Source organism: Lagenorhynchus albirostris, chromosome 2, assembly GCF_949774975.1.
Source record: "Lagenorhynchus albirostris chromosome 2, mLagAlb1.1, whole genome shotgun sequence".
Taxonomy (NCBI): Eukaryota; Metazoa; Chordata; class Mammalia; order Artiodactyla; family Delphinidae; genus Lagenorhynchus; species Lagenorhynchus albirostris.
The window spans coordinates 59,531,308-59,553,035 of NC_083096.1; the positions used below are offsets into that span (position 1 = coordinate 59,531,308).

Genomic DNA, 21,728 nt, shown 5'->3' on the forward strand with positions numbered 1-21,728 from the left:
CAGTGTGATTTAAGCAAGGGAGCAGTTTAAACAAAAGTGTTTCGTTGCCTATTGTGACGTAGTTTTTTCTGAACTATAGTATTGCAGAGTGCAACATACATTTTTCAGTGCATTGTTAGAATTACAAGTCTGACAAGTATGGCCTGATTTTTAGGCCATTGTTGTTGTGTTGCTTTTTAAGATGTGATTTGTTTCAATAAGCAGTTAAAATGAAAGAGTTTAGTTTTGGATTCTGGAGATGTAGCAAACAGAGCTGTGTATGTAGGCTGCGTGGTCCTATTTCCCTTAGATCCCCTTTCCACCACTCTGAGGAGAGTGGTTAGGAACATGGGATCTGGAATCAAACTGCCTGGGTTCACTTGCTTCTAAGCTGGGTAGTCTTGAGTGTGTTTTTAAACCTACCTGAGTCTGTTTTACTATCTGTAAAGTACAGGTAATAATCTGTCTCTCTCATACTGTTATTCAGATAAAATACCTAAGTGTTTAGAACTAGGTGCTTAACACATAGCAGGTCCCTAATAGAAAGTGCTAGCTCTTGACTATCACTATAATTGTTCTTAGAGTATTAACTTATAATGATTTGTTTATATGTTTGGCTTTTACATTACTGACTTCCTTAAAGACCTCCTTAAAACCAGGGATTATTTCTTAGAAATCATTGAATGTACCATCAGAGCTCGGCACAAGAGAAGCAGTTAATAAATATTTTTGGAATGAATAAGTGAGCTCTCATCTGATCATATGTGGTCTGTTTTTTTCCCTCAATTTTTTTAATTGTGATAAATACACATAACATAAAATTTACCATTGTAACCAATTTTAGGTGTACAATTCAGTGGTATTAAATACATTCATAATGTTGTACAGCCATCACCACCAGCCATCTCCATAATTCTTGTCATCTTGTAACACTGAAACTCTATAACCAATAAACTATGACTCCCAATTTTCCTCTCCCCCAGCCCTGGCAACCACCATCCTGCTTTCTGTCTCTGTCGTTTTGATTACTCTGAGTACCTTGTGTAAATGGAATCAGGCAGTATTTATCTTTTTTGTGATTGGCTTATTTTACTCAGTATAATGTCTTCAACTTTCATCCATGTTGTGGCATATGTCAGAATTTCCTTCCTTTTTAAAGCCGAATAATATTCCATTGTAAGTGTATACCACATTTTGTTTATCCATTCACCCATTAATGGACACTGGATTGCTTCCACATTTTAGCTATTGTGAATAATGCTGCTATGAGCATGGGTATATAAATATCTCTTTGACACCTGCTTTTAATTTTTTTTTTTTTTTTTTGCGGTACGCGGGCCTCTCACTGTTGTGGTCTCTCCCGTTGCGGAGCCCAGGCTCCGGATGCGCAGGCTCAGCGGCCATGGCTCACGGGCCCAGCCGCTCCGCGGCATGTGGGATCTTCCCGGACTGGGGCACAAACCTGTGTCCCCTGTATTGGCAGGCGGACTCTCAACCACTGCGCCACCAGGGAAGCCCGATACCCTTCTTTTGGGTATATAAATGGTCTGTTTTTAAAGAAAAAAGATAAAACTGTGGACATTGAATTCTTGTAGGAAACAAAGGTAGACAGGAAAGAGAATATATATATATAAATATATATATATATATAGGCTGTTTTGATCTCACATTCTTACTAGAAAAAGAAATAGAACATCTCTTCCTCCCTCATAAATGAGTGCTCAGTTATAATTTATACAGTACTGTATTAATACATTACATACATTGTGAATAATTCACAATAATAGAAACCTTAATAGGTTAAGAGTTAAAAAAAATAGAAATGTTGAGTTATTTTTCCCCCAGTAGGATCTTAGAGAATATCTGGTGTAGAAACTTAGACACTCTTGGTATAGAAAAAGGTATTTTTATCAGACTTCGATTTATGTCCTGGTTCTGGCACTTAATAAATGTGGTTACTTAACCACTCTGTGCCCCAGGTTCCTATTCTGGAAAATGGGTGCAATCATAACAACCTCCTAGGGTTGTTGTAAGGACTAAGTGCAATAATATAGGCAAATAACTATGGTGCATGCTACATAGTAAGGGCTCAGTAAATGTTAGCAGCTCTAATAATAATACTGATAATAAATTAGAGTTATGTTATTGTGATGTTGATGATGATAATGATGATGTGTTTTGGAAGATATTTTTCCTCTGGGAATTTTTCATGAAGTTGCTAGATTTTATCTATTCTAATACATTTTTGGGGGGACTCTTAAGTCATTAGTTCTTTTCTCTTGCTCAAATTCTGGTCTCGTAACTCCAAGTGATTACTGTAATAATTAGAAGCTCTGCCTTCACTTCAAAAATCTATTGGCCTAAATGTAATCTTATTTTTACCTTGAAAAGATTCCTGCATTCTCCCATTCACTTGGCTTGAAACTTTGAAAAATCTTTGCTCAATCTCTATTTCTTATTCCCATATCTCTTCCCTTTCTGTCACTGACTTATTACTACTTACTTAAATCTGTCTCTTGTATCCATCACTTCTCTTCATTCTTCCTGTAACCACTTTTAGTCCCGAATTAAGACATCTGATTTGTCTCCTAATTGGTCTCCCTGATTTAGAATCTTTATGTTCTCATCAGTCCATCCATACATCCAGCCATTATATTGGAAAACATTTATTGAGCACCTACTTTTGCTAGATACTTTTCTAGATACTGGCAATAAGCTTCCTCCCTCAAGGGCGCATATCCCTACTAAGATGAATTGAAACATTAACCTCATGATTGTATTTCTCTACTCAGACTGTTCACTAGCTCAATGATTCACTATTTTCATTTTGTTTTTAAAATATAAACATATCACTTGTTGAACTTTTATGTCCTTGTACAGCTGCATCCTCCCAGGTTGCCAATAATACTCATGCTTATTCCCAGCTTTGTGCCCTTGTGGCTTTTGTCATGGTGATCATATAGACAGACTGCTCTTCTTCAAACGCCTGTAGTTTTGTGTCACACAACCTATCTCTGAATTATTTTTGTATTGTTTTCTTGCTGGTCTTTTTTCTTTTCTTTTTTAAGTTGTTTTTGATGTGGACCATTTTTAAAGTCTTTATTGAATTCATTACAATATTGTTTATGTTTTGGTTTTTTGGCCGTGAGGCATGTGGGATCTTAGCTCCCCGACCTGGGATTGAACCCACACCCTCTGCATTAGAAGGCAAAGTCTTAACTACTGGACCTCCAGGGAAGTCCTTCTTGCTGTTTTTTCATGTGTACTGGTTTTTATTGGCAATTTAGAATGATTGCAAAGCACCTGATGATGAGGATTGTTATTTTGACCTCTGTATATCCCCCTTTCTCCCACCCGGGACCTAGGGCCGAGTCTAGAAGGGTGCTTATTCTATCCCCCTATCAATTCAGTCTGTACAGAGTGTGCTGGAGATCATTCTATGTGAGAGGAACCTACACTGTCAACATATTTTATAGGCCTTTTCTTATATTATTAAAAACAGAAAAACTGATGTTGAACTTTTTAGTAGTCCTCAGACAGGAGGAGCAAAGTACAGTGTCTGGTGGTATATCTCTTCTTCCCCTCCCACATCACTCGTGTTTGTAGGGGTTAAGTGTGGATACCTCAGTGGCCACTGAAAGGGAATGGGCCTCATAGGTGTTGAGAAAGTACTATTTTGTTTGTACAGTGATTAATGAAACTCACGCTTGTTTGAGTGCAAAAATATATGTATATGATTTGACTGATGTACATTTAAAAACTTGTAAATATATCAGTGACAAGCAATGAGTAATAACCTAAATTACTAGATATGCAAGGTAACGTTTTATAAGAAGTAGAAGTAACGTAGTAAGATATAGGAATACGTAAACAATTAATTTTTTGTAATCTTATAGCAACAGATAAAATGGTCATGTAAAAAACCTGCTCAGATATGTTGAATTAGGTGTTGTGTAAACAGTGTTCAGTAGGAACTGGTTCTTTTTTTTTTTTGGCCACACTGTGGGGCATGTGGGATCTTAGTTCCCCGACCAGGGATCGAACGCACACCCCCTGCATTGGAAGGGCAGAGTCTTAACCACTGGGCCACCAGGGAAGTCCTGGGAACTGGTCCTTATGTGAGCCTAAGATTGAAGTATTGACCAGTTATTGACTGAATACTGACTTGTAGAAGGCCCTGGGATGTGCACTTTGGGGATATAAAAATGAATGATACCCTCATTTTGTCCTCAGGAACTTACGTTATAGTAGAAGCATAAGGTGTGTATATAAACAGCTATAAATATGCTTCCAAAGGCTCAGCTAAAATGCAAGGGGATTTCAGAGTACTGAAAAATGTCTTTCATTTGGGAGGCTCATGGAGATTTTTGTCGAGCAGGTGGAATTTGCATTGTGTCTTGACAAGAAGATATGTGAAGATTTTGAAGGAACTGAGAGAGACTGTTTCAAAAGTTTAGGAGAAGTACCATAAATAAGGAGATATATGGTACATCTCATTGATCTAGGCCTGCAGAGTATTTAAGGGTGTATTTCAGCAGCATTCAGAACTGAAGTGTGATACTTTTTTGGTTTGGTCCCGGAAAAACTAAATAGGCCAGTTATTTACTTACCATTTTAGAGTCTACCTGTACTTATCTTTATTCATCCTCCAGGAAGAGCCAGCCAGTTCTTCCTAGGATGTGATGGTGGGTAAGAACTAGTTCTCTGATTTTCCCCTCCTCAAATAACAGTTTTTGCTTGGCTGTTGACCCATCCATGCATAGGTGGTTCCTTAAAAGGAAGAGGAAATTACAACTCTGTAGTTCAATGGTAAGAAGTGTAGCTAGTTAGAAGGCTCACCATTTTCCTGAGTGGGTGGGCTTTTATTTTGGCAAATCTGTGTGAGACAGATGTTCTTCTCTATTTTTTTTTTATAGCTTTCACTCAATAAACAGAGGATTCAATAAAAGACAGTTTAGTTTGTGTCAAAATTAAATACTTTGAAATTTGGAAGAGTAGAAAAGAGGATGAAGGTAGAAGGACTAGAGTAAGATGAAAGGTATAAACAGTTTTACATTGCTTAGATATTAAAAATTTCCTTGTATTAAGTAATAAACCAAAATGCAACAGAGGGTGCTTACTGCTGTCCAATCATGAGGAGAACTAGTATTTTAAAACTTCAGCCAAAATTTCCTAGTTCCTTACAGTTGGCTAAAGTATTTTTAAAAATAGTAATGAGAATATTTCGTTACACTTATATTGATTTATAGAAGACAGCTAAATTGTGAGATCCCATAGGAAATGAGGGAAGCTGCAAAAGTTCACTCTCAATTCTTGGGCAAGTGGGAAAATGTAATGAGAAATACGCTAACAAAACTTGCAGCAAATTTGATATAGTTTTTAAAGTTTGCCAAGTACTTCATTGCTTGCTGGAAGAGAAAAAACTTATAAGTGGCATTGAGTTATGATCTCATAGGTTCAAATAACTTATACAAATAAATATTTAAATAGTACACGTTTTTAACTTGGTGTTTAGCTGTTAAACTAGTTCTGTAAAAGTGATTGTTCTTGCTGGCTAGGATATAATTGCTTAATCCCAGTGAAGGGTTGTATTGGCTGTTTCACTGGACTCTGTTTTAGATACTTGATTTCAGAAACACTGCTTCTTTCTTTGCTTCATCTTTCTATGAGGATTTTAAGCAGTTTGACTGTGCCACTCAGTCCTGACCCAATAGCATGACAGGCTGTTTCCTTACAACCTCATTGAACTACAGAGTTGTAATTTCCTCTTCCTTTTGAGCTACTACACTCACGCACGGATGGGTCAATAGCCAATGTGAATTAAAATACCCCTCAGAAATGATTTCTTCCATCTTTCTGAATATACAATTGTTTCTCTCTGTATTGTCTGTTTTCAATTCAGGCAATTCAGGCACATTTATTTTAGTGACTGATACATTGCTTGGTTCCGGTAGGGAAAATCCTTTTTTTTTCCTCCTTTTTGAGGGTGGTGAGCCTGAAAGCAAAAAAGAGGATGTGAAGGGAGCAGTGGGTGGTAATACAATGTTTTTCAAAGGTTTTTGGCTTTATTTATAGCTCATAAAATCAGTTTAGTGGGTCTCTAGCGATGTTTGAAAAAAAGACTGGAATAAAAAATATCTTAGTAATCTGAAAAAGAATGGATATATATGTATAACTGAATCGCTTTACTGTATACCTGAAACTGACACCACGTTGTTAATCAACCATTCTCCAATATAAAATAAAAATTAAAATAAATTTAAAAAAATAAAAGAAGAAAAGAAAAAATATCTTAGTACACAGTGCATAGTAAGGATAAATATTGCGTGAAATTTATCAGTAACATATTTACATGTATGTGTATATTGGGTCATAATGTGAAGTTATTACTGTAATAGTCAAAAGTTTGAAAGCTACTATTATAATGGGTTTTTAAATATATGAAAAAATATGATAATTGTTCCTAAATTGCATATACTTTCTGTAATTTTAAAAAATAACTAATAACTATGCATCTTTTCTCATTTAGATTCTAAGCTCCTTCATCAGTCTTACTCATTCAACTTTGTAAATGTTTTCCACTCCTATCCTCTGTGCCCAATATACTACTTTGTACTTTGATGACTCTCAATTAGTATTTCTCTCTTAACAATGATGCTTTGCATTCTATAGTTGTAAGATATGCAAGCAGTAGCCATTTAAAAATTTCACCTTTGACAATTTCAGAAACTAGATGTACAGTACTGGTTTCAGACATATAATAGATGATTGGTACATAATGTCATTACGTGTTTTTTTTTTGGCTGCGTTGGGTCTTCGTTGCTGCATGCGGGCTTCCTCTAGTTGCAGTGAGCGGGGCTACTCTTTGTTGTGGTGTGCGGGCTTCTCATTGTGGTGGCTTCTCTTGTTGCAGAGCACGGGCTCTAGGTGCACGGGCTTCAGTAGTTGTGGCCTGCAGCCTCAGTAGTTGTGGCTTGCGGGCTGTAGAGCGCAGGCTCAGTAGTTGTGGCGCATGGGATTAGTTGCTCTGCGGCATGTGGGATCTTCCCGGACCAGGGCTCGAACGCGTGTCCCCTGCGTTGGCAGGTGGACTCTTAACCACTGCACCACCAGGGAAGCCCTGTCATGAAGTTTTTTTTTTTTTTTTTCAGTACGCGGGTCTCTCACTGTTGTGGCCTCTCCCGTTGCGGAGCACAGGCTCCGGACGCGCAGGCTCAGCCCCCATGGCTCACGGGCCTAGCTGCTCCGCGGCATGTGGGATCTTCCCGGACCGGGGTACGAACCCGTGTCCCCTACATTGGCAGGCGGACCCTCAACCACTGCGCCACCAGGGAAGCCCCTGTCATTAAGTTTTAAAAGATGCATTTCTTTGAATAACTGAAGTTACTTGGGATAGTCTTCTCCTCAGTTACTGTTTTGGGGCAGAAGAATCCAAAGTATTGTTCTTCAAGATGCATTCCTGAATAACTGTTAGTTCTACTACATAGAATTATGTAACTAGCAAAGATACCCTTTAAAATAATGGAGGTGAAATAAAGACATTTCCAGGCAAACATCTGCTATGTTTCTGAATCCACACTACCACATCATACTACTGTTGCCACTGCAGTTTTTTCTCTTCTATTTTTTTCTCTTCCATGAACTGATTTTCATTCCCTAGGAGTCTTGTATTGACCTTGAGTAACTCCTTTTCCTTAATCTCTTACAACACATCTTAAATGCAGTTTCCAGAAACATGTAAGAAGGGCCTCAGTAACCTTGACAGAGTCCTTCTATAACTGTAGAATGTTTCCTGTTCTTTCTTGGATTGAGGCCAAACAGTTTTCATTGTTAGTGATCTCCTCTGATTTATTATTGCAGCCGGCTTTTGTGCTCAAATGTACCTTGTAGACAGGCTACCTTTCTCACTGTCTCTCATCTCTGCTGATCTTTTGGCTGACCCAAAACTCTTCATTTTGATATTTTTCCTGATTCAGTTCTTTCGGTATCTGGAAATGAGCATTGATTTTTGTCATCAGACAAACCTTTCTTTGAATTCCAGTACTGGCCCTGACTAGCAGTTCGATCTGTGTAACCTCTGGACAATTAACCTTAATGTCTCTGAATCTCTTTCTCATGGGTGAAAATTGGGGGAGTACCTCCATGATAAGTTTCTGGTGAGGATTAACCTAGACAGTGTATTACCTACCCCTAATGTACTGTTAGTTTATCTCCCTTTTCCCTCCCTATCTGCTTGAGTCAGTATTTGATTCTAACAGTTGTGAGAGGTAAATAAGATTTGTAAACATTGATTAAAATAGTAGCAGTTTAGAGAACAGTAAAAGAGTCACAAGTACCAGCAATCAGATGTAAATAGTGTATCCCATTGATTTATGCAAGATTATGATAGTTGGTACCGTAAAAAAACAAAACAAAACAAAACAATAATGGCTCTGCCTTCCTTCCTTCCTTTTCTTCTTTCTTTCTTTTTAAGCATTTTTAAGTGTTCAGTCTTTAAAGGTGGTAACATTTGTGTCAGTATGTATTGGGGCTGATACCTTATCTTTCCAATATCTTCTAGAGGCCTTATCAGAATGAAAGGTCCCTGGAAGAATAAAGGACTTGTTAAGGGGCTCTATTACAATGGAGCAATTTATAATCAAAACTCCTCTTCAGAAACCTTGTAGTTTATTTGTAAAAAGAAATAAAGATAATTTTTTGCTATTATCATGTATTATTCAGAAATAATTCATCTTCACTTAATATGTACACAAACGCATATACACCCATGAACTCATCCTTTACCCCAAGTACTTATGTATGGGGGTACATTTCTAGCCATATTAATATTTTATTTTGTTTCTTCTGCATTTATAATTGATGTGGGATTAGATAATGAGTATGATTTTCAATTTTTCCTGCCTTTCTTCCAGGCTTATGGCTATCAGGAATAAAAATTTACATGAAAAGTTACCTTAAGTAGACATTTTATTTCACTGTTGAGCCATTAAATGAAGATTTAGATAATTTGAAAATTATTTCCTGTGTTTTATTTTAGATACTAGAGAAGCCTTGGACTGACATGCTTTCTTATAAGTACATATTTCTCTCTTTTAAATAAAATATAGAACATTTCTGCTTTGCTTTGTGGAACTGGAGGCAGATTCTTCAGATTTTACTCCTATTTCATAAACATTCACATAGCTTCTCAGATTTCTTCTTGGTCCTGGAAACTAGTCACATAATTAATTTTGCATCTTAGAGTAGTTAAATGGTAAGATATGATACCTGCTCTTTTGAACATATAAGTTGTTTATAAGTATAATGTCCAATATGACTTTAAATATTATATTAGCTATAGAATGTAAGTGCTTTGTTATTATTTTCCATAACATTTCTGTGTTTCCATGCCGAGCCAAAGCACATGGTTTAAGTTTTCACATCTACAATTTGCAGCAGTAATTTCGTGTTGATTAATGTAATCTGTGATTTTTTTCCAGTGATGCTTTTCTTTGAGAAGTTTGAATTATAATACTAATCATTAATGTGTAATAGATGATGTCATAAAATTTAGAAAGAAAATTGTTGCTCAATTTTGTACTGGTAAAAACAGACCCATAACTTTGAGCTCCCTAAAGGGCAAAAATTTGTACTGACTCTGGCTTACTACATGTCCTTTATAAAAAATTACAGAAATAACTATATATGTTCAGTAGCTATACTTTTCATAATAAATACAATTTTAGTCACATTTGTGGTTTTCTGTTTGCCACAAATTCTTTTTTCCTTCCTACTGATTTTTTTCTGCAAAGACCTTTAAAGAACTACTTACTAGGATTTGCTGCAGTGCAGGCTGCAGCATCACAAATCAAAAGAGGCCCTTCTTGTGTATCAGAAAAAGGCCAGTAAGGGAGATGAATGTGTGCAGTGCAGCTCGAAAGTCACATGTGGCCCTACAAGCCACCGTCACTGCTGTAAGACTTAGGCAACAGAAATCCTAGTGCTTTATATACACTAAGTCATCTAATCCCCACAACTACCCTAGGAGGAAAGTACTATTACTATTCCCATTTTATAGGTGGGGAAACTGAGGCTCAGAGAGGCTCTCTCCTATCTTGTCCATGTCACCCACCCCAGGTCTGTCTGACTCTATAGCCCGTGTTCTTAGCTATCCTGAAGTATTCCCCATCTGACCCCAAAAGAAAATTCTTTGTAGTTTCCTGGATTTTCTTTTCAAGCAGCACAGCTCAGAGCCATGTCATTTGCTATAGGCTACCAGCAAATGAGAGAAGCAATAGTAGCGGCAGCAGGCTCAATTTGGCACATGCATTGCCAAATACTGATAATGCCAGGTCCAATCATTATTTGTTGATTGATTGCTATAGAGTCATCAGAAATGGAATGGTTCTTTTTTTTTTTTAATTGAAGTATAGTTAATTCACAATAACAATACTGTGTTAGTTTCAGGTGTACAGCAAAGAATATATACATATATTTTTTTCAAATTATTTTTCATTATAGGTTATTACAAGATATTGAGTATTGTTCCCTGTGTTACACAGTAAATCCTTGTTGCTTATCTATTTTATATGTAGTAGTATCTGTTAATCTCCTACTCCTAATTTATCCCTCCCCCAACCCTTTCTCGTTTGGTAACCATAAGTTTGTTTTCTTTATCTGTGAGTCTATTTTGCAAATAGGTTCATTTTCATTATTTTTTAGATTCCACAGATAAGTGATATCATATAATATTTGTCTTTGTTTGTCTGACTTCACTTAGTATGATAATCTCTAGGTCCATCCATGTTGCTGCAAATGACGAAATTTCTGGAATGGCTCTTTCTGACCAGTAATATTGAAGTGTATGAGGCCAAGGTACAATTATACTTGGTGGCACAAGCTTAATAAACTTACTCTTGAACTAAGGGATATTTTTAAAAGCATACGCACATGTGAAAGATCGTTAGTTTCACGTGATCCATGTAGGGCTGGGCTTTCCTTTTTACATATATATTACCCAAAATGAATGACTAGACATAGAACTTATACTCTTCACAAAAGTTAACTCAAAATGGATTACAGACCTAAATGTAAAATGCAAAGCTATAAACTCCACTGCAAGCACAGAGAAAGCACAGTGGTTAGCTTCATCTAGTGTTGGGTCCTGGCCAAATGGTGCAATGAAAAGAATTGTTAAGAGCATGATTGACAAGTCAAGGAATCTGCGATGGTTAGGGAAGGAAGTGAAGGAAAGAGGCTGGTGGGTTGGGGATGTGTGAAAGGGCTGCTGTGCTGGAAAACCTGATGATATAAAAGAGGGAGAAGTTGAACAAACTAACTGTAAGGACAGGAGGATATGGGCAGTGAAGAGAATGCTTGAATCCCTGAATTTGGTGGTGGAACACCTTCAGGTAATAGCAAGGGTCGGGGTGTGGCTACCTTATCTGTGTTAATCCCGTCCTTTCTTCTAGCATTATCTGCAAGTTCATTCATTATCATGCTTTAATCAACGTACATATGGTTTTAAATTTACCTGTTTTACTAACAAACATTATTTCTATCGGTTATCACCTTTTTTTCAAAAAGGAATTGAAAGAAGGAAAAATGTTTTCAAAATGAATGGAAGAAACTTACCTAAGTAATCAGCCTGTACGTGGTATAAGCCTACTATTTAAAAAAAAAAAAATGACTGAACTGGGAGATGATTCATACCAGAATGTCATTTGAATGGACAGCAATTTTCATATGCTACATTTTAAAATGACATTTTTCTTTTTTAGAAGGCATTACAAACTAAATTTGGAAAAACAATCTAAGGTTTTTCGACATTTAAAAATGCATACCATCAAAGGGAAATTAAAAATAAAGGTTGTAAAGTGCTTTACAGCACATTCTGATGACTAGTTATATAACCAGTGTAAAATGGGTTTTGAGTAAGATGAGAGAAAAATTAAATGACCTACTTAACTGAGTCAGTTGTGATATAGTAGAACAGTGAATTCAGAGCCAGGAGTTCTAAGTTTTTAGAAATAAATAAGAGTAATGCAACACAATAGTTTTTTATTTTTCTATTTTTTATTTTTTTGGTCAAAAAAAAGAATTTGTGTGATTGTTTGACTGGCTATTCTCCGTGCTAGATTATAAGGTCTATGAAGGCAAGGGCGATGTTTGTTTCTAATCATCATTGTCATGTCTTGATGTATCCTAGTACCTAGCATAGTACCTAGAACATGGTAAGTGGTCAATCTGTTGAATACACGAATTGGTGGATGGAAATCAGATGATGTATAAAGGTGTGATAGCTTTGCCTTATCCTTTTCATCATGTAAGTAGTGAGGCCTATACTTAAATAATGGTAAGATTGTATGTAGAGGTATAAATAGGTTGAAGCAAGTCACTTTGACAGTTGTAAGCATTTTATTAATTCAGAGAATACTGAAATACACGGTTTGAACTGTAGACATGAGATTGAACACACTATCATACAGCCCTTCAAGTGAATCCTCTAAAATCTAAGCTCTAATTTTAAATCCTGTAAGAGCTGGAGATGCTGGAGATGCTCTGAGATTAGAAAGTCATCATTTCACCCTGAAATTCTGATCTTTAATTTTGTTGATTTGCTTCTGATCATTAATCATTCTGATTTATTGACAATGTTAAAAATTCATTGTTTTGTTTACTGTTGAACATTAGCCAGTGCCTTTTGGTTCTAACAGGAGACCTTTTCAGTTTTCTACGCTGTGTATCAGACCCTTTTACAAATGTGCTCACATTAATTTTTACAACTGTTTGTAATCGGTATGATTTTTCTCATTCTCCAAATGAGGAGACTGAGCATACAGAACTCCAGGACCGTGCTCCAGACACACCACCTGTTTTTATTTTGGCTAATGCTTACATTAACTGAAAGTCAAACCCAAATTTTTATAGAATATATAGAAACTCCCACATACGACTGTGCTTTGTATTAAGAGGCCTGTATAAAACTAATAACATTTTCTTTTAAAAATCTGAATGACTTCCTTTTTCTTCGTTCTGAAACCATGGTTTCAGATTTGTTCTCAGTGGATTTACCTCTTTCTGTATAATGCAAAAGGATATTCTCCTCTCTGCTTTTGTGTTGAGGATTTGCTCTCTGCTACTTTCTCTGCATTCCACCTCTACTTGAGAATGCATTTTGCTTCAAAGCATCCCTCCCCCAACTCCAATCTATCTTTCTAACTATCTGTTTTATAAGGGGAGGGGAAGAGTAAGTTTCATATAAAATTAAAAAACACGATATATCGAATTGCTCACCAAAAGTTCTACCACGTAAAACACTTTAAAATGAAGATTTTTTTATAGGGAAATTTATTTTTTGTACTGACTATATAAAGTTTAGAAAATACAAAGAAGTAGGAGAAAAATAAATCTTAGCTTTTAATGTTAATTTTCCCATTCTTTTTGTATCATATATCTGATATGTAATTGTTTACACTGAGTTTTAAAGGGCTGTTTTTATGATTTTATAAACAAATTTACATTGGGAGAACACAGTCAATAACAATATAAAGGTGGGAAAAAAACTACAGAATGCTGCCACCCAAATTTAACTGTTTATATCTTAGTGTATTTCCTTAACATTCATGTTATACTCTTTGATTATTTGTTTTGTTTGTTTTTTGTATTTACATTCTGATTTTATAGTATAGTTGGTAGAAGAGAACTCCAAGAGTTCTAGATGATATATGATATGAGGGAGGATCTACTGACAAGTAGTATCTTTGCTGGGTGTTTAATTAGTCCTTACCTAATTAAAGAGAAAAAAAAAAACTGGCTTCAGGTCTTCAATATAATTTGAAATTAAACTCTAAAGAAAACTATAAATTAGAAAACAATTTAACCCCTCTTGACGTCAAATAATAAAAGTAACACAAGCACCAAACAGGGTCAACCAGGGCAGAAAGGTGTAAATTGAAAAGGACCCTCTCCAGTCCCCCGACCCCCTCATGCACTGTGAGAGGGATGAGTGTGTGCAGTGAACCCCTAAAGTCATCATCACTGGCTTGTCACATTCCTGAGTGTCCTTCCAGAACACTGTTCCCTACCGATACTACGGTATTACGTTGAATAATTAGAATTTGGGTCATCATCCCTCAAGTTCTGGGGCCATGAAAATGAATGCTCATTAGGTTTCTCTGTGCTGATCTAGCAAAAGGAATGGAACCACTTTTGTTTAGGATTAATAATACTCTGATTACAGTTTCCCCACTCTGCCTCGGGTTTGGTTATTGTTTACATAACCACTGGCATGTTGCTTCTTACTCTTTGCCATCTTGCAGAACCACTGTGCTTTTTGCTGCTTAACGTCTCTCTCCCCTTGCTGCCCCCAAGCTGCGGCTCATGAAAGCTTCTCTTCCATTTTTTTGGCTCTCTTCTTAGCTTTTTGACTATAGTGTGATTAGGGGAGGAAAAAGTATTCCTCAATCCTCTTAGGGTCCCCGGGTCTGAAATTTAAACTGACAAAGACAGATTAACAGGAGAAAAGCATACATGTTTATTTAATGTAAGTTTTTCGTGACATGGGAGCCTTCATAAGGAAATGAGGACCTGAGGAAACAGACCTGAGTATTTTTATGCTGGGTTTGATGAAGACTGGACAGTCTTGGAGGAATATGGTAAGTTAAGGAGTAGGAGGGAAGGGTGGTAAACTAGGGGAAACTCAGAGAGGGCTGTTTGTTGGGAGTTTCCTCAGTGTCCCTTTGCTTTCAAAGGGTGTAGGCAGGGCAGCTCTCACATGAGGGTTTTATGACCTATTTCAGGGAAGAAGGGTTGGGTAAAGGTCAAAGTGACCTTCCTGCTTCTGTTGTTCTCTCAAACTCCTTCGGCTTAAAATATTCAATATGCCAAGGTTTCATATGTTGGGAGTAGTGTGTTTCGAACCTTGTAGTGTGGCTATCTGCTTATAATATTAAAAAAATGAGATGGCACATTGGTGATTATTTACAAAATTGGAACAAAGTGTGCTTGAATGTTTTATTATGTATAAATTATATTTGAAATGTTCAGAAGAAGGAAAATGATTTAGCTTCTTTAAGAAAAAGTCTCATTTTGCTAGAGCATAATCTTTAAATGTTCTGCATAATGGTATTTCTGACAGAAATGGAAATCTCTGTTATCCCGGTGATCATCCAGGCAGTGACATTCTCATCCGAAGATCTGGCAGAAAACTGGAGGTGTCCCTATGTGTGACTAAAGCGTTAGTTTCTCCCTCTTGAGTTGGCCCTGGAAGCCCAGTATTATGGAAAGATCTGAGTCATAGCAAGTGGAGTTTCAAGTTTTAACTCAGTCGTTAACTAGCTCTGTGACTTTATGCGAGTTATTTATATTTGCTTGCCTCAGTTTCTTTATCCATAAAATGAAGGGTTGGAACACGATGATATTCAGCTTTGAGATCACTGAAAAAAAAAAGGAATGGAGTTCTTTGCTAGATTTGCCTCAACTTAGCTGAAAATAAAATTCTTAAAATTTCACAGGTAACTTTGGGTTAGGTGTGTGGATGTGAATATGTGCTTGTGTGTGTGTGTGTGTGTGTGTGTGTGTGTGTGTGTGTGTGTATGTGTAGTGAGGCAACTAGTTGAAAGGCCAGCCTGAATGAGATGTTCAGATGTACCATTGTTTTCTGCCAAGTTCAGATGTACCACTGTTATATCTCTAGACATCTTTTGACTCTAGGAAATAACTAAAGTTTCTACTGCAAAGGTTAAGGTTAAATCAAGTTTGAATACAATTTTTACTTGGCATGATAAACCTTTTTTCATAGAGGAAACAATACTTGCTTGAGAGTTACTTTCTTCTATTAAATAGAAATTCTGTTATTATTCATATATAGTTTTTTAACAATCTCATTGAGGTAAATCACAGTTATAGATGAAGGAATGGGCAAATTGTTTGAGAGATTATGAATATTTTTTCTTTGTGTGTAGGTGCTGTTGTGAAACTCTATGCCAAAACTTCAAGAGGTCAGACCCAAGAGCTTAAGCATTTTTGAAATCTTGTGGACATAGTTATTGTATCTTTTTCTGTGTGACAATTATTTATCAGATTTATTGCACTGATCTGTAGTGTTGCAAACTCTCCTTTCGACATCGCATTAGGTTGTTTGGTTTCTGATGGAATTTTAAAAGTTAACACAACTCTATTCTTTCCCCTCAAAAGTGTGACCTCTGGTATCTATTTACTTTTTTTCTTGGCAACACAATATATATATGTGTGTGTGTGTGTGTGTGTGTGTGTGTGTATACTTTCTGTAATTTCCTAAATAACATCTGCTTTGTAAAATTTTGTTTGGTATCATAAACTGATGGTATTTTATTTTACTTTACTTTAAAACAGCTTTATTGAAATATAACTCATGTGCCATAATATTCACCAATTAAAGTGTACAATTCAGTGGTTTTTAGCATATTTATCATTACAGACAATTTTAGAACATTTTCATTACCGCAAAAGAGTAATACCATACTCATTAGTAGTCATTCTCATCCCTCCCTCCCTGAAAACCCTGGCAACCACTAACCTACTTTTTGTCTCTAGATTTGTCTGTTCTGAACATTTCATATAAGTGAAATCATATAAATGGAATATGTGATCTTTTGTAACTGGTTTCATTTATTTAGCATAATGTTTTCAAGATTCATCCATATTGTAGCATGATTCAGTACTCCATTCCTTTTTATTGCCAAATAATATTCCATTTTATGGACATACCACAATTTATCCATTCATCAATTGATGGACATTTGGGTCACTTCCACTTTTTTGACTATAATAAATAGTGCTGCTATGAACATTCATGTACAAGTTTTTGTATGGGTGTATAGTATATTTTCAATGAATAAAGCTGTTATGAAAATTCATGTACAAGTTTTTATATGGGTATATACTATATTTTCACTTCTCTTGGGTATATATCTAGGAGTGGAATTGCTGGGTCATATGTACTCTATGTTTAACATTTTGAGGAACTGTCAAACTGTTTTCCAAAGTAGCTGCATCATTTTACATTTCTACCAGCAACATATGAGAGTTCCATTTTCTCTGCATCCTCACCAACATTTATTATTGCCTGTCTTTTTTATTATAGCCATTCTAGTGTGTGTGAAGTATTATCTCATTGTGGTTTTAATTTCCATTTCCCTAAGAGCTACTGGTATTGAGCATCTTTTCATAGGTTTAATGGCTATTTGTATATCTTCTTTGGAAAAATGTCTACTCAGATCCTTTGCCCATTTTGTAACTGGGTTGTCTTTTATTATTGAGTTGTTAGAGTTCTTAATACATTCTGGATACTAGACCCTCCCTTATCAGATATATGATTTGTAAATATTTTCTCCAGTTCTGTGGGTTGTCACTTTGCTCCCTTGATGGTATCATTTGGAGTCCCAATTATCTATGTTTTTGCTGTTGTTTTGTTTCATTTTTTGGTCACTTGTGCTTTTGATGTCTTGTCTAAGAAATCATTTACTAACCCAAAGTCACAAATGTTTTCTTCTAGCAGTTTTTCTAGCTTAGCTCTTGGTGTTTAGGTCTGTGATCCATTTGAGTTAATTTTTGTATAAAGTGTGAGGTAGGGATACAGTTTCATGTATTTTTTGGCCTATGGATATCCAGTGGTCCCAGTACTGTTTATGGAAAGACTGTTCTTTCCCCATTGAATGGTCTTGCTGCCCTTGATGAAAATCAGTTGATCATATACGTATGAGCTTATTTCTGGACTCCCTTCTATTAGGTTAATATATATCTATTCTATGCCAGTATTACACTGTCTTGATTACAGTAGCTTTGCAGTGTTTTGAAAATAGAAAATGTGAGGTCTCCAACTTTGTTCTTCTTTTTCAAGACTGCTTTAGCTCTTCTGGGTCTCTTGGGTTTCCATATGGGTGTTATATAGGTTTTAAAATATAGTTTTATATTTAAGGTTTTTTTGGTATTTTATAAGGACAGACCTCACTGACTCTTGATTTCTTAAGATTCTGAAATTGGGATATAATTGAAAAGAGATATTTTGTTAAGTATGTTTGATGTCACAGGGAGTAACCTGATTTCCTTATCCTATTTTGTAATAATCCATACCCTTTCTCCTACATGTTTGTTAAAGGTTACAAAATTGACCCTGTCTAGAATTATTTAACTTTACATAGAGGAGTAGTTAAATAAAGCAGTTCATCATTAGTTTAGGCCCACTGAATGCTTTCTTTAACACTGACTTTTGCATCATTTTATGTAAGTAGTGCTGTTTAGTGGGACAAAACATGTGCTTTGCAAAGTCTGAAGAACCAAAGTTTGAGGGCTGACTTACTCATTTCTTTGCTTTGTAACCTTGGACCAGTGTTCAAATTTTCTGAGCTTTACTATCCTTGTCCATGAAATAGTATCCCTATTTCTGTCAACCTACATTGTCTGTTGTGAGAATGAAATGAGATAATGTATGTAAAGAACCTGCTACTTAGTAGCTACTCTAAAAATTATTATTGTCATGCTTAATGGTTATCATTAATTTCTTAAAGTTTGAATGGCACTAATTTATTAAACATTTTGATAATTGTTTTCCTGTTGTCTGAGCATTAGGAGATGAAGAAAGGTCATTCTAACAGAACAGAGGGTGAAAAATTGAACAAAATGTCTCCAGTTTGTGTGCCTATTAGCTTAAGAGACATTCTCCTCACTGATGTTCATTGGAATTTGAGAAAAGGTCGAGCAACTGATGTAGGAGATACTTTTTTTGCTTCACGTAATTTGAAGAATGTTGTCTTCCCCTCACACCCTTTATATTCTTATTGATCTGAATTCAAATTCTACTTATTTTATATCCCACAAGACATTATTGTTATTTTGTATATGCATTATTTATTTAGATTTACCCACATATTTACATTTCCATTGTTTTTCAGTCCTTCTGTTCCTTGAATCATCTTGAATCATTTTCTTTTTTCCTTCAGAACTTCCTTTTGAATTTCTTTTAATGCAGGTGCATTGGCAATAAATTTTCTGTTTTTGCTTGTCTAAAAATATCTTTATTTCACCTTCACCTCTTGAAGGGTAATTTTGCTAGTTATAGAATGCTGTGTTGGCAATTACTTTTCATTCTTGAATTTCTGATTGATTAAAAAATAGATTCTGGCTCTCTGGTGAAATTATTAATCTTGACATGTATTTTTCATACCTATCATTGTTATTTTGAAGCCTTTTCAGATAATAACTAGGGTATTCATGGATTTCTTTCTATTGTCTGTTTTTTTTCTCTTGGTTTTCTTTTTTTGGTATATCTGGTAGTTTGTCTTTGAAAGCTTGACATTGTGTATGAAAAGCCATATTTCCATTTCTGGAGATGCAGGGGGCTGGAATGGAGGAAACATCACTTATCATAATTGAACATTGAGTGAACACAAAACTTGTTTCAAATTTTGTAAGGATCTGTTTACCTTTAGTTTGCCTATGCTCCTGGAGTGTAATGCTCCAGGAGTCACAACAGAAAGGCTAGATAGTTTATCAGTGGTCTCCTTTTTGGTGGGTTTGAACTCTCATTTTCTTCCCTCCAGCACTGTGATGCTACTGAAAGCTCCATTGAACAAACACAGCTTTGAGCTCACTTCTCTGTGGTTTCCTTTTCTTCCGGATCTTTGCCCCTCAAGTCTTGTCTGCATTGGTAGGCCCAAATTCCAGTGTTTGTCTACTTATCTCCATGACACTGGCAAAAGCTCTGCTAGCTTCTCTGCCTCTTAGCAGCCTTCCTCTGTCACCTTCTTGGGATTCTCAGTCTCTTGTCCAGCTTGACTTAAGTCTCAGCACAGGTCCTCAGGTAAAAGCAGTATAAAGAATGCTGTGCTCACCTCAGTGAACGTCCTGTCTTTCTGAATCTTAGATCATCAAATCTGGCTGCCTTAGATGCTCTCCAACGTCATCAAACAGGTATATTTTTTTAACATCACACTTTCTGAGTTGTTCTTGGAAAGTAGCATTGATTTGCTCTAAGCTACGTTGTCAGCCAGAAACAGTACTTCCTCAGTTTGTTTTCTTTGTATTAAAACTGTTTTCTGGATGATGAATCATGAAAAATTCTACTACCTGACTCAGAGTTAAAGAGTGTGATTGGCAGCTTTTGTGGTTAAGGCTGCCTGGATAAATGGAAGTGCCGAGTTTCATTGGTTTTTCATTTGCATCACTTTCTTTGCCCTTTTACCTTCAGTTAGATGTCTCATCATTTCTTCCATTTCATAATTTTATTTTAGTGAAGGCAATATTTCAATGATGTTTTTGAGTGAATGAATATTTTAATATAGATAGTAAAAATTTTAATAAACCACTAATATTTAAATTTTATATTAAAAGGAGAGTATAATACTAGAATGCACAGTGAAACCTAAATTTTAAAAATCTATATTAAAAAATAATAAAAAGCTGTATTTATAGGGATCAATATGAAAAATAATGAATGAAGAAAGTCTTGTTATAGTATATCTCTTACCTTTGTTTTCTCTTGACTAATAAACATTTAAATATGTCTTTTGGATGATTGTGGGAAAAATAAAATAGTGTCTTAAAAGCTATCTCAATTATAGCTTATGAGTACAATCATAAATATAACTAGACATAGTACTATTAGAATTTATAAGTGAATTATTAACATAAAAGGAACCCGTCTATATACTATAACCAGAGAATCAGATGCTAAATCCAGAATTAGCTACAAAACCCTTAGATTCCTTTCTTCTTTATGTCCTCATTTGCTTATTATGATGAAGGACCTTTGGGGGCTAAGATATTAATAACATGTGATGGGAAATCCTGCCTAATAGTCAAGGAAAGAGGGCTATTCTTTGACTTAACATTTTCATTGTATGCACCTCACAGATCTTCAACTAGAGGGAGCTGAAGTGATCAAAGGGCCTCAGCTCCTGTGCTCTGGAATCTACTGCTGCTTTTGTGCTTAGGACATGCTTCCCAAGGGCTGCTCCCAGCCCGTGACTGAGAGGAGCAGGGATACTAAAGCAGGCCTGTCCCTGGAAGTCAGAGAACTCTTTGAGGGCTAACTGGCTTGCGCACCACCCAGTGGTCTTTTTTTTTTTTTTTTTAACATCTTTATTAGAGTGTAATTGCTTTACAATGGTGTGTTAGTTTCTGCTTTATAACAAAGTGCATCAGCTATACATATACATATATCCCCATATCTCCTCCCTCTTGCGTCTCCCTCCCTCCCACCCTCCCTATCCGACCCCTGTAGGTGGTCACAAAGCACCAAGCTGATCTCCCTGTGCCTTGTGGCTGCTTCCTACTAGCTAGCTATTTTACATTTGGTAGTAGTAGTCTTGCTGAACCTTCCTTAGTCTGTAGAGCAGTCCAGAAGGATTCCACCGAGTCTTCCTTCACTCTCTCCTTCACTCAGTGTCAGATTTGTATTGTGGTCTGTCAGCCTTCCCTGGATCCCTCCCTATTTTCTCTTGTAGGAATTTCCTGTACAGAATTTCTCTTACAGAATAGAATTTTTGCATGTTTAATCCTGTCTTGGCATCGTGTCTGCTTCTCCGGGGACCTAGACTAACACATTCTCTCACTGTTTCTATAAAAAAATACTATCATGTGAAATTACTAAGGAGAGTAAAGATGCTTACTATAATTTGAATGACAACAATATTCTAATACTGCTGGAGTCTTAAATTTAGAACAGTTATGTTCTAAATGTAATTGAGAGCTAGCCACTCAGAATTTTTTTCTCATACTAATTTTCTTTT

The 21,728-nt window shown here is 36.0% G+C and overlaps 1 protein-coding gene across 6 annotated transcripts in view; it reads left to right on the forward strand.

Annotated features, from left to right (window-relative positions):
• NME7 (NME/NM23 family member 7) overlaps nt 1-21,728 on the forward strand; it is a 320,071-nt gene that overhangs the window by 68,780 nt on the left and 229,563 nt on the right. Inside the window, exon 1 of one of the 6 annotated variants that reach the window (XM_060133628.1) lies at nt 14,521-14,615. The exons of 4 other annotated variants lie outside the window; for them this stretch is intronic. In XM_060133628.1, the coding sequence (XP_059989611.1) occupies nt 14,574-14,615 (42 nt within the window). In that variant the 5' untranslated portion in view covers nt 14,521-14,573. Of the gene's footprint in view, nt 1-14,520; nt 14,616-19,860; nt 19,909-21,728 lie in introns of those variants that run through there. One more of the 6 variants, XM_060133637.1, reaches the window with a different exon arrangement.